Genomic DNA, 16609 nt, shown 5'->3' with positions numbered 1-16609 from the left:
CTAGGGCAAAGGTCAAGGTCAAAAACTTTAAGTTTACTTGACAAACCAATATCCTATGGCAAAGATCATGCCCGCTCTATATATTGTGAAAAATGTAATTAATAATATATTTGATTTTGTAGAGGATGATCAGGACAGAAGAATTAAAATTGATATGGAAAGTTCACAGTTAGAAAAGATTTATGATGACCTCCCTAGAACAATAGAAACGTTTAGCATTAGACAATCTCAGCTTCAACTTGAAGAAGAACTTGGTAATGATTAAAATACTGTGGATTCATTTATTTTCGTGGGTACTAATTTTTCGTGGATTAAGGAAAGCTCGCATATTTGTAGATACTTAATTTCATGGTTTTGCCTTAAAATCTGCATACAAGCTGATATAAAATTTGTCATTCGTTGATCATTTAATTTTGTGGTTAACCTGTTATAACAAAATCCATGAAAAATTGGTATCCCACGAATAATAATAAATCCACAGTATTGTGAATCTTTAAGAAATAATTTATAAATGAAAGCAAACCATTGACTCTCATAGGTTATTTACAATGAAATAAAACTGTAGTATGTACCAATAGAATTGCAGTAGTGAAACTTAACCATGCTGTTTCCTGCATTTATTACATCAACAATTGTTAAAAGAGACACAAAAGGTACCAAAGGGAAATTCAAACTTATAATTCTAAAACAAACTGACAATGCCATGGCAAAAAAACAAAAAACAATGGAAAGACAAACAACATTATACAAAACACAGCATAGATATAGAAGATTTGGCAACACTAACCTAACAAGAAGCTGAGAATAATCTCAGGTCCTCTGGAATGGTAAGCAGATCCTGCTCCACATGTGACTACCCTTGTGTTACTCATGAAAGTACAAACCTAATGATTGGTCATATTCAAGGAAAAGTGGACAGAATTGTATTTACGACGGTTGGAACACATCCATTGTCTTTTGTGAAACAGATATTCTATTACGATCAACCAACTCATGATGGAGTCCATAAAAAGTTTGTAATTGGATCTTTGTATTATGTATTCATCCAACTTTTGGACATTAATATAAATAAAGATGTGTGTAACAAAGGCTTCAATTTTGAAAAGAAAAGCATACTAGATTCAGAATATGTTAAACTCAATTATATTACTTTGTATAACGAAATGTATTATTCCAAAATCAACTTTACTACTTATATATAAGAAATTCTTTGTTTTATACGATATTTATATTTTAAATGATTAACAGGATCTGGGCAGTTTGGATCTGTACAGAAGGGATATTGTACATTAAAGAGAGAAGGAAAAATTCCTGTGGCTGTTAAGAAACTGAAAAGTGAAGACAAGTCTGCAGAGCAGGAGGTAATATATACATCTGAAAGGCTTATATCAGATAGAGAATGATTATGATTGGTTGATAATTTGTTATTATCATATACTTAGACTAAATAACATATGATTTTTACTGTATGATAATAACATTAAAAAACGTAAACTCCAAATTTTTTGGAATTGGTGCTTAGCAGGCTGATAGGAAAAGTTTATCACATGCTTCGATTATTATCACATGCCTTTCCGTAACGTTATCGCATGGCATTCCAGTGATACTGGGCAAGTTCCAAAAAATATACCTCAATGCTACGTTTAAAGTGAAAAACATTAGAAAGTAGTGTACAAAACAATTATTTGGATACTGAAAAGAATATTGTGTAAAATATTAAAAAAACAAATAACAAAAAAAAATATTGAATAAATGCATTTTTAAAAGTTTCAAACATGATTTAGAAAGTTACTTTTCCAAACAATGTTCATCATGTTCATTATGTATATTGTTGAATTATTTTTTTGTTTGTTGATTCGTCCAATTTTAAAATATTTTTCTTCTTTTGAGGCATATAATAGAAAGATTTCATATTGATTGTACTAAATCTGGTGTCCAACGTCCGTAAACTTTTCAATCTTTGAACTTCTATTTTGGAACCACATAAAAGGATCAATATATGAATCTGTTATTTTTCTCCATTGTTGAAGCATATGATAAAAAGATCATAACATGTCATTTTTCATATCCCATGTTTTATCAGCCCTCAGTCAATTTTAGCCCTCGAGTCATGCGGCTCTTGGCTAATATTGAACCTAGGGCTGATAATATATGCGATATGAAAAATACCATGTAATAATCTGATAGTTGTAGGTGTAAAATATCATCCATGTTTTGATAAAGAGATGACAGGTAGATTTTAAAATTTGAATTGGGATAGTTCTTATATGACTGGTTATGGTATATCAAAAAACACATTTTAGATTGGGACAAATTTTTAAGAACTTATCAAAGTATGATTCTGTTCCTAAGTTAAAAAAAATCAATAAATAATCTGTGCAGTAACTAGACAAGAAGAGGTTGATAGATTACTGGCAACAGAGAAAAAACAAAGCTAATTTGAGCTCAGTTCTTAAATCAAGGTTGAGAGTTTGAGGTCAAGTCTGTATCTCAGATATTTTCAAGCATAAGGTCATATATATGTGGTTATTGAATGCTTGTAAGGTTAGCATATCCAACTGACAGGGTTTATCTGACCTTGACGTCATTTTCATGATTTTTATGATCAACATGTTTTCCTGGTTAGGTCCCTTCCTTAGATACAAATCAGCATAAGATAAACTATGTTTGGTGTAGGGAATGAATGTATGTTGTAGATGTCTGTCTGGCAGTGTTCATATAACCTTGACCTCTTTTTCATTTAATACCTGTAGTAGAAAATCTTTATTTTTACATTCTTTCAACATAAAATTTAAAGATGATCAATCAGTAAAGCAGGTGTGATATTTCAGTGTATTTCCTTTTATTGAAAATTCTAGTCTGTTATAATATTTAAAGGAAGTGCAAACAACCGACAGTTGATGGATCTTCTCTAGGTAACATGTCTTCCTGTAGATGGTTACCTTGTGAACTAGCTTGTTAAAAATCCAGCTCAGCGTGTTGGTCAAGTAAAAAGCCAGATAAATTAACATGTCACCACCTTGAATATTTATTAAATGCGGCTGGACATTCAGCAGCCTTTATTCATCATCATTATTGATCTATTCTCCTAGTTAATGTGTTTTTTTTAACTCTTTAATGAGTGGAAACTTACCTTTTCAGATGTTAAAAGAAGCTGATTTGATGAGAAATTTAACTCATACAAGAATTGTCAGAATGATAGGTGAGTGAAAAATATATATAGTCCACGATTGGAATTAAATATAAAATTTTGATGCTATGGTATGATTGCTAATGAGACTACTTTTGACCAGAACCCAAATGATGTAATAGGTAACAACTATAAGTCACCCTAAGGCCATAGACAATGAGCAAAACCTTTACCTAATAGCAAGCTTAAGCAGAAGTGACAAATGTAACACAATTCAAATGAGACAACTAACATCCTGAATTGGATATAAAAAACACACCTAAAAATGATATGATATACAGTAACAAACAACAAACACTGAATTAAAACTCTTGACTTGGGACAGGCACATACAAAATGTGGTGGGGTTAAACATTATTCCCAACCTTCCCTCAAAACTGGGACACAGAAGCATAAGACCAATGTATGTGTCTGAATGATTTTTTGATGTTGCATCTGTAAAATGATGTCATTAAAATAAGATTACATATTTAATTATTTTAGGTCTATGTAGAGCAGATTGTATAATGTTAGTGTTAGAATTATGTCCCTGTGGACCTTTAAATTCGTTTTTAGCTAAACACAAGTAAGTACCTATTTTCATTGCTTGAGGAAAAATTGTATTTACATGGGTTTGCTCAAATCTGTGTACAGAAAAATCTAAATTAATATGTTTCATTTTCAGAAAGATTTGAAGATATATTTTTTAGAAATATTTTAGTTATTGTTCCAATTCTTTTCTAAGGGTCCGGTCGGATCAAGAAACGATCAGAGATAAGGTCACTGTAGGAGCCTTTTTTGTTATGTCCCATTAAGGAAGTTCGTTGCTCAGTTTCAAAAAATAAATAGCTTTCCATAACACTATTATATATTGATAGGGGATTAATTAAGGAATCAAAAAAGTAAAAAAAATATAGGGGTCAATGTACTTGTTTTTGAGATATTAGCCATTGGAATTTTGGCGGGAAATTGTTTTCTCTTGATTTTTCATAGCTTTATCATTGACCAGTTAAAGAAAGTTCTCAAAAACTATTAAAAAATAAATAAGATTTTATAATATAAAAAAAGAAGATGTGGTATGATTGCCAATGAGACAACTATCCACAAGAGACCAAAATGGCACAGACATTAACAACTATAGGTCACCGTACGGCCTCCAACAATGAGCAAAGCCCCTACTTCATAGTCAGCTATAAAAGGCCCCATTATGACAATGTAAAACATTTCAAACAAGAAAACTAGCGGCCTTTTTTGTATAAAAAAATTAACGAAAAACAAATATGTAACACATAAACAAACGACAACCACTGAATTACAGGCTCCTGACTTGGGACAGGCACATACATAAATAATGTGGCGGGCTTAAAGATGTTAGTGGGATCCAAACCCTCCCCCTAACCTGGAACAGTGTTATAACAGTACAGCATAAGAACGAACTATAAAAATCATTTGAAAAAGGCTTAACTTATCAGACGGACAAAAATACAACTGGACGTGGCCGGGTACTTGTACATCCCGACAACAAAAATACACTAGGAACAGATCTGAGAGTACTCACAGTTATCTGAAAGCTAGTTCAAAGCCACTAACAACTAATAAAAAAATCATTCTGTCTTGCCATGGCTTTGTTTGGACTTGTTTGTTTGCTTTTTGGCCTTGAATGTTTGTCCCTAATATTTTATTAACTGTGCATTTGTATTCAGGTATTGCAGATCAAATTTATTCATTCATAGTGTGTTAATTTACATTTTTTGATTGAGTTAAGCCTTCCAATTGATATTTTATCGTGCGGTTTTCTATGTTGTGATGTTATGCTATCGTTTCAGAAAAAGGGAGAAGGTTTGGTACAATTAAAATGTTTAATTCCGCTGCAAATATTTGCACCTGTCCCAAGTCAGGAATCTGATGTACAGTAGTTGTCGTTTGTTTATGTAATTTATATGTGTTTCTCGTTTCTCGTTTTTTATATAGATTAGACTGTTGTGCAATGACAAGTTACCGGTATTGATTATAAAACTTTTACAAATGTCTTATAATTATGCATGTAAAAGATTTATAAAAAGGAAAATTGGGGTCCATGGGCAAATTTTTTTAAGCCATTTAAATGGATAAAACCAGAGGATTTCGAAAACTTGACAAAAATTCAAATATAACAGCTATAAATACACAATAGACCTCAAAATGATGTCAGTGTTTTGTATAATATTGAAGAAATCACATATCTCTGTTGCCATGGAAATGATCAATTATCTAACAAATAGCTAATGGAAATGTTGCAATATTCTTTCAAGCTGCATAACCCAATCAAATTAATGCATTTCAATAATTTATTATTTTGGGAGCTTGTATGACTTTGATATTGCTAAGATAGTATACTTCATTTGATTTGTTGAAATAAAACACATTGAATAAACTTGATAAGTGTAACCCATTTACCTGTCTGTTGTGTACATCTTACAGGTGTATTTTTTTAATGTCTGTTCTTAATAAATTGATTATCTTTACAGAGAACTGAAACAGTCAACCGTTGTCCAGTTAATGTGGCAGGTAGCTCAAGGAATGGCTTATCTTCATTCTAAAAATTATGTACATAGAGACTTAGCTGCCAGAAATGTATTATTAGTGTCCGAAAATTCTGCTAAAATAAGTGACTTTGGTATGTCTAAAGCACTCAACATTGGAAACGATTATTACAAGGTAGGTTTGAAATGATAATGAAGGTGGAAAGGGGGCAGGGGTTATTGATATATAACTAAAAAGTTGTGATTGCAAATGAGAAAAATATCCACCAAAGACCAAATTACATACTTGTAAGCAACCTTATGGCCTTCAATAATGAGAAATCCATAACATGTAGTAAGCAATAAAAGGCCACTATATGAAAGTGGACAGCATGAGTTATATATGAAAAAAAATCTAAATTGGAAAACATAAACTAAGGACAACCACTGAATAACAGCCTCCTGACTTGGGACAGGCACATAAAGAATGTGGCAGGGTTAAACTTATTTACAAGCCATACCCTTTCAAAACCTAGTACAGTGGTATAACAGCACAACTTCAATAACAAATTTTAGACATCAGTTGAAGACAGCTTGACATTATGCAAAAAACTAACTTACAAAGAGACTAAACACTAAAGACCTACTCACTGTTACTGAAAGCTAGTTCAAGGCCAATAACTAAGAAATATCAAATTAAGGAATTTTAATGAGGTATTGTGATCAAAATGATTGTAGACTGCATAAATTCAGTCCTAGGAAGCTTAGGAAACTAAGTTCAGAAATTAAGCCCTCTTATCCTGCCCTTCAAGTTTATTTTTTGAAAGTTTTGACTATTTTTAAGGGAAAATTGAGGCTTCATTTTTTTATGTAGATTTATTACGGTATTGAAAAATGTATGGATAATTTTCTATTATTTCTTTAAGATTGAAATATCTTGTCTTTTTTTCTACCAATTTAACTGATATCTTATCTTAAACAGGCCCAAGAAGCTGGTAAATGGCCATTAAAGTGGTATGCTCCAGAATGTGTATACTATTGGAAGTTTGATGCAAAATCTGATGTATGGAGTTATGGTGTAACACTGTGGGAGGCAACTTCATATGGGGAAAAACCTTACAGGGTAGGTGGTAATGTAATATTAAAATCTAGCATTTGATATTCTTAGCTGATTTTCAACAAAGTTAAACTAGGCTTATACTATGATCAATGTTATCAAGCAGTTTGGCAGTTTTAGTACTAAAAGTCAAGGGCACTGTTTTATTTTTTTAAATATCAGCAATTTATAGACTAAATTTCACGGTCATATTTTGGTTCCAATCATTTGCAGTAAATTGTTAGTGGACCCTTACATTCTCCACACAAAAATATGTTGCTTCTGCAACAAATCTTTTAAGGATGTACTTAGGTGATATTAGATGAAATTAAATAAATCAATAGAATGAAATTCATAACAGTGTGGTCGACAGTAAAACGTTTATTAGTAATTGTACTGAAAAGTTTACCTATAACTTGTTTGTCGTGGGCGATGATTTTGTGCTCACTCAGTCTATCGGAGGCCTTCAAGTGGGGATTTAAATAATCATGTGTTACACATTTTGATACATAAAATGAAACTTTCTTTTCACAAATCATTTAAGGAATTTATTTTAAATAATTGTTATACCATCACTTACAACAGTTTCACTTTTAAGAATATTAATGTCCAGAGCTGATATCAATAAATAATAATAAAAAAAAAAAGTTTATTCATGGTAAAAAAAAACAAAAAAACTTTTAAGTTAATGGGGACCCGCGTTATTTCAGAAAATATCTTATTGATTATTAAGAGAACAAAAACTTCTATGTTGTGATCATTTAAGAGTGGCCTTCTATTTATTCAATGCTAACCATGTGGGCTTTGTTTTTTTTATATACCATAAATCGATTCGTTCATTCAGATATTTGTCAGTTTGCCTTGGCTCTTCAAGTCCAACACACAACTTCTCACGAAAGTGGTATTTTTCTTACAAAAATTACATCCATGTGATGTATTCTTTTCATGGAGAATGAATGTTGCACCTTATTTTATTTGTTATCGGTTTTTTTTGTGTGTATCATTGACGTATAAGACAACCTGAATCTTCTTTATTCAAATTTAAAACATACGAGATGGCAATTATGACACAAAATAACCAAATTAAACTTACAGCAGAAGAAAGATAATGAACATCGCTTTTATAGTCTTCTAAATATCGAAGACACAAAGTCAGTAGTCTTTTTTATAAATGATGTAAATTTATAAAGGAAACAACAAACAAAATAGTTCGAATATTTATATTGGAAAAAGTAACGGTGTGTAAATCATAACAATTATTTTATTTCAAAGAAAATCAAACTGTTGAATTTTTCGGCTGCGAGCAAATTTTTAATTTTGGTCGCATTTTTAAAATCAATAAATCTTGTATTCTTGTTGGAAGCTGCACTGTGTAGTTTATACTCGTTTTTTTTTAATGCCACACAAATCCAACACAGACAAAAAAAAATGGTAGGTTCAAGAAATAATTGATGCAAACTATACTTTATTGTAGTTTTAACATGGGTAGGCATTATATTCGTGATTATTTTTCCCCGAGCGATATCGAAAAACTATTATAAAAAGTGTCCTAGTTCAGTGAAAATGTACGTCATACTTATTTCCTAAACAAATAAATAAACAAACATTAATTAACATACAACACTACCAAAGGCCAGAGACTCCTTACTTGTATGATTTTGTAAAAAAAAGCATCTTTTTAAAACAGTGGAAAACAAAATTGTCTGTCCAATGGAAAAGTCGAAGCCCAAAAAAGATGAACAGTGCATTATAGAAACTTTACATAGAAGCTGGTTGCAAAAGTTGACGACAAGATCTATTTTATAACTTGAGTATGGCCTAATACTATTAACCTGAAATAAATATATTTATAGCAATTCCCTTGATACGAAAGATCTACATGTTGCCTTGGACTTTTTTTTTTCTTTTTTTTTGGCTCTTTGGTTGGGTTTTTGTCTCAATGACAATTCAATTTTCATTCTTATCATAGATATAACTGCATGTTAAAATAAGAATATGTAGTGTGATAGACAATCATACACATTCTTTCCAGGGACCAACAGGCGTTATCAAGCTATAGGTCCCCGTATGGTCTTCGACCATTAGCAAAATACACACTTTATAGAATGAAAGCTCCAAGTGGTCTTGGCATGAAAAAAACAAACATAAAAGATGAGCAAGAAAAAAAATAGGGATACCGCATGGAAATTGATAAATGGTCCGCAACATTAATTTAGTCAACTCACTTAGTTGAAATTAAAGACCTGGCGAATTTTAGCCTTTTGCAATGGATGTGATGTATGTTTAAAAAAAAATCATGGTTTGTTTGGACATTTTTATAAATCAAGTCTTGGTTTTAAATTATTTGCAAGTAAGTTTTAAGTCATGAACAAATAATCACCCACAGAAAGACGTCAAATCCATCAACAAAAGAAAAAAATTAATAGATGACCGACAACGCACAGAATATCATGTATGTGTTCCGGAACATATGAGTATTTGGACCATACGCATATATCATGACCATAAGGGTATACTAATATGGTCCAACCATACACGTATGGTCCGACCGTACGCGAATGACGGGTATGGTCATGCGCGTATGGTCCAAATACTCATAAGGTCCGGAAACATATTTTATTTGCGATCACAAATGCACGAAGACGTCCATTTCTATGTAAATTGGGTCGATTTTTTTTTTATAGATAAGATGAATGCGTTTCTGTTGCCAAGTGTTTTTCACAAGTATAGTAGCAGTATAGCAGAACGGTTTAAGTTTCCTATATACACCAAATGATACATTTTGCCAATACAATAACGTAAATGCATGCAAATTTCACAAGGTTTAATCCAAATAGCTTTGTTACTATCCAATAACTTTCAAGTACGAAAAAGACAGGGCAAAAGTATATTTTGTCTTTATGTTTTGTATTTGCACAACTTTTGAAAGTGGATTATGTATTCGTTCTAAAATAAAATTAGACCAGATAAAAGTTAAAAGATTACATAACTCGACAATCGCAATTGTTAAATCGCTTTGACATCCGAAAAAGATAATCAATCAATAAATGCATTGCAACTTTTAAAGCCAGTAAGTCATTATTTTTTCTGAAAGAACATGGCTTTGCGATATCTTATTATGAAAATTGATTGTCGAAACATAACAAAAACACAAGTAAAGGACGTTTAATTAATCAATATAAATCAAAACACAAATTCCTGATTAGTATTTAGAATTATTTTATATAGGCGTTGAGAACCTTTGGTGACCCCACGGTTTAAATGTTTATATTAAGGACGTCGTGAGCAATGGGCGTTAGACGAACGTTCACCTAATCTGTCCCAGTCAATGGGATATAAAAGTGCGCCAATCAATGTCCACAGCCACACTGTTATGAATTCAATTCTAATTTGAAATTGATACTGTAAGCTGGAAGAGTATTAGTTAAGGATCAGAATAAGCTAAAAATATTGATAGGTCATAGATCTTCTTTTCCAGATATTTGATTCATAAAATATGGCAGGAAAATGCTGACTCGAACTTTTACCTTATATTTGCATTGGTATTATATGGGTCTCAAATCAAAAGAAAGAAAATCAAGAATCTGCTTAAATTTTATCAAATAACCTGTTATGAGCTATGAAGTCGTATATTCAAAGATAAGTAGGTGTTATGGGGCAAAAATATTTTACCTTGTATCATATGGGAAAACACCAAGGAGTCTGAATATCTGACACAAATTCCAAATCCTCACCTAAGTACATCCTTAAGATTGCAACTCTGCCTATGCCAAGATTATGTTTCTGTAGTTTTCTATTCACAAAATTATGTCTATATATGTCATGCCAAAAATAGTAAAATGATTTTCATATTAAATGTTATAAGTCTGTATCATATACTAGAAGATGTGTATATTACAAATGACATTCTTAAAAAAGGAGATAAATTGATATAAAATATGTTTTATCCCATTATAAGCTCTTATGTTGTCATAGGCTAGGATTTTTTTCAGTGAAATCAATTTATGACCATTGACCAGTGGTATACTACTATTGTCCTTATTGGGTAAAGGAAATAAGGGAAACAAATTTCAAATGTTTGTTTTTTTCTCAATTTTTGTGCTATTGATTTTCACAGAAAATGAAAGGAAATGAGATTTTGAAGTTTCTGGTAGAAGATGAGAAGAGGTTACAGAAACCTGACTTTTGTGATGAACAAGTTTATGAAATTATGTTGGAATGCTGGCAATATGAGTAAGTAACTTTGAGTATAATTACTAAGCATTTTCACGATACAGGGAGGAGGTATATGAAGCATTCATTTGGCAGCAGAAACAGTAGTAAAATAGTAATCTTCTTTAATTCTTTCAAAAATCATAGTATTTATTTTTGATAAATGAATAGTATTCAATTGAGTGGGAAACTTTTTTTTTTTTAATTGCTAATATTGTTGATATATTTTTTATTTTTCAACTGGACAAATGAATCAGACACAAGTTTTACAGCTTAGTAACATCGTATTCAATTGACCAATTTATTAATTCACCGTTTCCGAATCTAATGCATCCTGGGTAATATTTTGAAAAGTGTACACCAAAATGTTGTGATAGGTTGAAAATGTCGTATAAACAATGGAAATTCAACCAATGACATGACGTTATTTTCATTTTGAGGTAGGAACAATGAAATAGCCCATGGTTCTCTAGATTTTGAATCGGCTAATTTCATTACAAGCTGAATGTTAAATGTATTCCTAACATGTTACAAGTAGAAACCTCAATTTTAAAATTATTCTTTATGTGTTTGTAGTAAAAAAGATCGACCCACATTTGAAGAAATTGACCAAAAGATGAGGTATCAACAACAGAGACTGCTGAGTTTACATAAGTGATTTTTTTTATTAAAAAATGAATAAGATTATACCAGTATTGTTACAATATTGTTAATGTTTAAAACTTTACATGGTATTATTTGTTCGTCTTTGTTATTGCAAATAGAATATATTTGTAAATGATTTGTAAAGATTTGCCAGACTATACACGCCTTAATGACATTGACTTCAAATTTTGTTATTTTAGATATAATATAATTGTTATTAGAAAGTGCAGGGAGAACTTGGATGATTTATGTTGACATCCATGTAATATCAGAAAGGATATATATGTTTTAATATGAAATCTGTACAAAATAAATTAAAAAAATCATTTACAACTTCATTTCAGAATAAAATTAGTTAATTGTCTCAACAGTGTAAGATCGAGGGAGGGGGGCATTTTAAAAGGCTGGTATCACTCTACTTTTATAACAAAACAAAAGTAATTGTTTCTATAATTTTCAAACTTATCTTTGTTCAAGACTTATCGTAGAGAAATTTTGTGCAATTTACTGTAAAATAAAAAGATCTTCCATGCATTGTCTCATCACCAATTTTTTAATTATTTTTTTTTTGCTTTTATGTTTAATTTTATTTTTGATGAATTTGGAGAAATGAAAAGTTTACATTGTTTACATTGAAAACCTGTTGTGGATTTTTATTAACTAGAGTATTTACAAAAATGAACATCAATAAAATGTATTCCTATAGTATGTGCGCATAAAAGTCCTAGAAAACTAGCAAATTATTCACTAGGTGAGTGATACAGGCACAGTTGGGCCTCTTGTTTCAATGATTATGTGGTGAAAACATTGAGAAGAAATTCCCCAGAGTTATTTTGCTGCTGGACTATTTCTCAATCCAGCAAAAAAAAATATGTTGTGCATGTTTTAATGTCTTAAGGGTATATTTTACAGTTACAGGGGAGGTAATGAGGATGCTAACGAAAAAATTATATTTTTGCGACGTCAAACTGTGACATACCGGGAAAAGATGCATTTTTCGATTGATTTTTATCATTCAAACTGATTTAACTTTTAAAAGAGTTCATGGATCCCTCTTTTTTAAAATGACATTCGGTTTGATTAGGTATGAAGATTATTTGTACCAAATTTCATGAAAAAGTCAATGATGCAATTTTTTTTTAATTTGTTAAGGGGGTTCGCGGGTCTAAATCATTTATATAGGATTCCTCTATATTTTTCTGTAAATGAACTTCATCTTATAGTTAATAGAAAAATAAAATTAAAAAATGGGGTCACCTTTCATTTGCGCTCACAATCTGCCTTCGAAAGAAGCATACATCTTTGTAAAAGTTTTTTTTTTCTGTTGACCCAATAGGAGAAATAAAGGTAAATATCGAAATAAAAAAAGAAATTTATTACAGAAATCACTCAAATTTTACAATAATTTAGTTTAAGTACAGCATATATCGAAATTATATTAAAAAATATAGGTCACCGATGAGTTAAAAGAGATATTTCAATTTTAAAGCCAAAAAATGGCATTTTTCCACCAAAGGGAGATAATTTGGAAGTTTTTCAATGATGTTTACATTTTAAAAGTCATCTGGGGTCAACACGAATTAATTGTTTTGAATGTTTTTTGTACCATATGATAAAGTAACAACTCCAAAAGATAATAAATAAAATTTGTAATGAAAAACAAATGTTTAATTTTTTTCTGAAATTTTTATACCCTCGAGCCTCCTTAAATACACAGCAAAAAATGATGTTTTTTTCTACATTCATAAACATTTGATAAATTTTAGTTATTTCTAAACAAAATATCTCATAAATTTATGGGATACTTATATAAAAGAGAACTTATAAATAATTTAACAAAATACAGCTTGTGTTTATCTTTTTAAACAAAAAAGTTATGCATTTCTGTTAGGAGGAAAAATACGTCCACAAATCTGAATTTTGAGCAAATATCTGAAATTTCAACCACATTTTGCTCAAAAAGTAGCACATGAAGGTATATTTTTTATTACATATTTAATTTAAGTAGGTAAAGAATAATAGCCTATATATCTTAAAGGGGAAAATTCTCACCGTCAGAAATAAACTGTTGGATATGCCCTCAAGGCAAATAGCAGACAAGGGTTACATTTGAAAAAAGCAGCCATTTGAACTGTTTTAGTGTTTAATTAAGACACTTTTGTTATGATGTGTTTTTTTGTTTATCATTATACTTTTTCTTAATATGTCTCCTCATTCCTGGTGCTACAAAAGCAGTCATTTCATGATTCATATTTCATTTACATGTTGACTTGTGGATATTAAATTTCATTCTACAAACAAAATTCATTGTGCATAATAATATATGAATGGTTCATATGTTTCAATTGTTAATGTAAAGGAAACAAAACCTGTCATCAGAATCAGCTGTTTTTTTTTGGCCAATTAAGTTAAGTGTCCCATTGAATAAATACAATAGCTTTTGTTTTTTGTGGTGTTCATTTAACTTTAAATTTCTCCCTTAAAAACCAATCGTTCATTGATTAATTCTGCTTTAAAACAAATAATTCAATTTTCTAAAAATTTAAAAAGAGTCGGTAAAAATCAACAAATACTGGGGAAGGTTTTTATTTTCTTCGAAATAACAATTTAAAAAAAATTCTTGTATGATACAAACTGTAACTGAGAATTTTGTATGATAGTTATTTTTATAATGAATTTTACTATCTTTTATATTTGTGAAAAATGAGTTTCGAACAACTTTTTATTTTGCATAAAACATATATTTTTTTCAATCATTAGATCATCTATAGTTATTCGTAAGTTGAATTATATTAGTTGAAATGTTCGTTTTTGATCAAATGTTTAGAAAAAGACATGGGAACAATAGTTGCAAAAAAAAATCACAATAGGATAATAAAGAATCATAGATTTGATTTGCTGCTATAAAGGCTTCATATCATTTTTTAAAACATGCAATGTGGCTTATTCTTATCATTTTAGGAACCTGGCTTTATTGAGAATTTTGCCAGAGTTTTATTATTCAAGAAATCACATTTGCTTATTAATTTGTTGGTGTGTACAAAACTTTTTCCAAATAAAATTTGATGTACTTTACATTCTATTTTATTAAATTTATTTACTGACTTATTTTATTTGCTTTTTTTGTTTAATACAACAATTGTGATATGAATAAACATTCCACATACTTTTACAATAGATTTTTACAGTAGGAAAAAAGGTAAACAACCCTTTTTGATAGAAATCTTCCAATGTACATGATGTACATATAAAACATACAGTAAGAAATTTAATTTTGGAATGAACCAAGAAAAAATTTGTGAAAGTGAGCTAGCATAGTGATTAATTTCTTTATCATGATACTGCCATTATTTTTTAAATGTCTGTAGGCATCGAAGGGACACCCAAGTCTAAATGAAATACAATCTAAAAGAGCTGTTTAAAAGTGGCTAAAATCAAACATGGTAAAAATGGCTCGATTTATGATATACCTGGTATTATCTTTTAACCTATTGTTACTTGTATTTTTACTTGTCCCACCAAATTATTTGTGAATTATTTACTTATTTATATTTTGTAGTCAGGTTTTTTTCCTGTAAATATTTATATGTGTATATCTTGAAAAATTCTATATGAACAAATGTTTGGAGTTCTAATCATTACTAATACAGTTCTCAATGAGAATAAAGTGTTAAGCTGTACATATTATTATTACACTAAATCTTAATTTATAAAAAAAAACTCTTGTAGTAAACATTATTATATCTACAACTTGATTTCTATGGGTAACATTTAATTTAATTGCTATATTTTTTTGATTTAATCAAGGAACTATTTGAATCTGGAACAATTTTGAATTCTGGAAAATTAATTAGAAATATATGATGAAAACTAACCCAACTAAATAGGTTAGCCATGTGAGCATGGCTAAGGTTAATTTGACTTTCTCTATCATTTCAGTATGAACTAACTAACCCCCCTTAGCCATGCGCACATGGCTAACCCTATGTAGTTGGGTTAGTTTTCATCATAAATTTCTCATAAATTTTCCAGAATTCAAAATTATTCCACATTCAAATATTTCCTTGTTATTACCATACTTTTTATCTGTATGTCATTAACCTGAGCAGTGGCGGATCCAGAATTTTTCATAAGTGGGTGCCCACTGACTGCCTAAGAGGGGGCCTTCTCCAGTCATGCATCAGTGATTTCCTATATAATCAACCAAATTTTTCCCAGAAAAAAGGGGGGGGGGGGGTTAATCCGCCTCTGCTGAGTTCATAGTAATTATTTTGGGCATCAAATTTGTAAACAGGATGACATAATTTGAGTAAGGACTACTTCCCTTTTGTTGTAATGTTTTTTTAACAATTTTTTTTTTTTTTTTTATTTGGGTCATAACAACAATCTAGTACGGATCTCTGTATAAAACTCATATTGCATGTTTCAATTTGGTTCGTCAAATTAGAAAATCAATAATGCATCCTTCCAAAAAGGAAGCCAAGGGAAATAAATCATTCTAAACCTATCTATAGGAAAAACTGGAACCCAAAGTTCAAAATCTGCCTTGTCAATCTACTGGAGTATAAGACATTTTATAGTTTTTACACAAACCCTGTGTTGTTGAATAGCTAGTGTTTTTGAAAATAGAGCAATACATTTGATTATGTATTTACAAGTTAACCAACCACAAATTATTTTTGTTATGTTTTTCAGAGTTTTGATGTTACTATGTATTTTACTCATAATAAATGAATTTCTAACTACTTATGTACTACTTCTTTAAAACTTATTAGAGGAAAGATATGTATTTGTCTGATCACTTAGCCGTATTTGTGAATTTGATCTATTGCCAGTGCTCTTTGAACTAAACATACTTAATAATTCTTGTAAAACTACTGACATAAGTCTGGCATGACAAACCGGAAAATTGTCAAAACAAAAGCCAGTCTACAATCAAAAATCCCAACGACAGTACATGTACTAAGTTTGTAGTAATTTATTCCA

At 30.2% G+C, this 16609-nt stretch overlaps 1 protein-coding gene across 7 annotated transcripts in view; it reads left to right on the top strand.

The window, feature by feature from the left end:
• Positions 1-16368, top strand: part of LOC139495966 (tyrosine-protein kinase SYK-like) — a 42466-nt gene extending 26098 nt beyond the window's left edge. For 4 of the 7 annotated variants that reach the window (XM_071284417.1, XM_071284397.1, XM_071284425.1 and 1 more), the window contains 9 exons: positions 123-254; positions 1249-1361; positions 3142-3202; positions 3674-3755; positions 5677-5866; positions 6653-6793; positions 10884-10999; positions 11555-12769; positions 13324-16368. In XM_071284417.1, coding sequence (XP_071140518.1) covers positions 123-254; positions 1249-1361; positions 3142-3202; positions 3674-3755; positions 5677-5866; positions 6653-6793; positions 10884-10999; positions 11555-11636 — 917 coding nt within the window. In that variant the 3' untranslated portion in view covers positions 11637-12769; positions 13324-16368. The remainder of the gene's footprint in view (positions 1-122; positions 255-1248; positions 1362-3141; positions 3203-3673; positions 3756-5676; positions 5867-6652; positions 6794-10883; positions 11000-11554; positions 12770-13323) is intronic. The other 3 variants (XM_071284433.1, XM_071284410.1, XM_071284441.1) reach the window with 1 other exon arrangement.
• The last annotated feature ends 241 nt before the right edge of the window (positions 16369-16609 follow it).

This window comes from Mytilus edulis, chromosome 1, assembly GCF_963676685.1.
Source record: "Mytilus edulis chromosome 1, xbMytEdul2.2, whole genome shotgun sequence".
NCBI lineage: Eukaryota > Metazoa > Mollusca > Bivalvia > Mytilida > Mytilidae > Mytilus > Mytilus edulis.
This window is presented reverse-complemented; position numbering and strand designations above follow the sequence as displayed.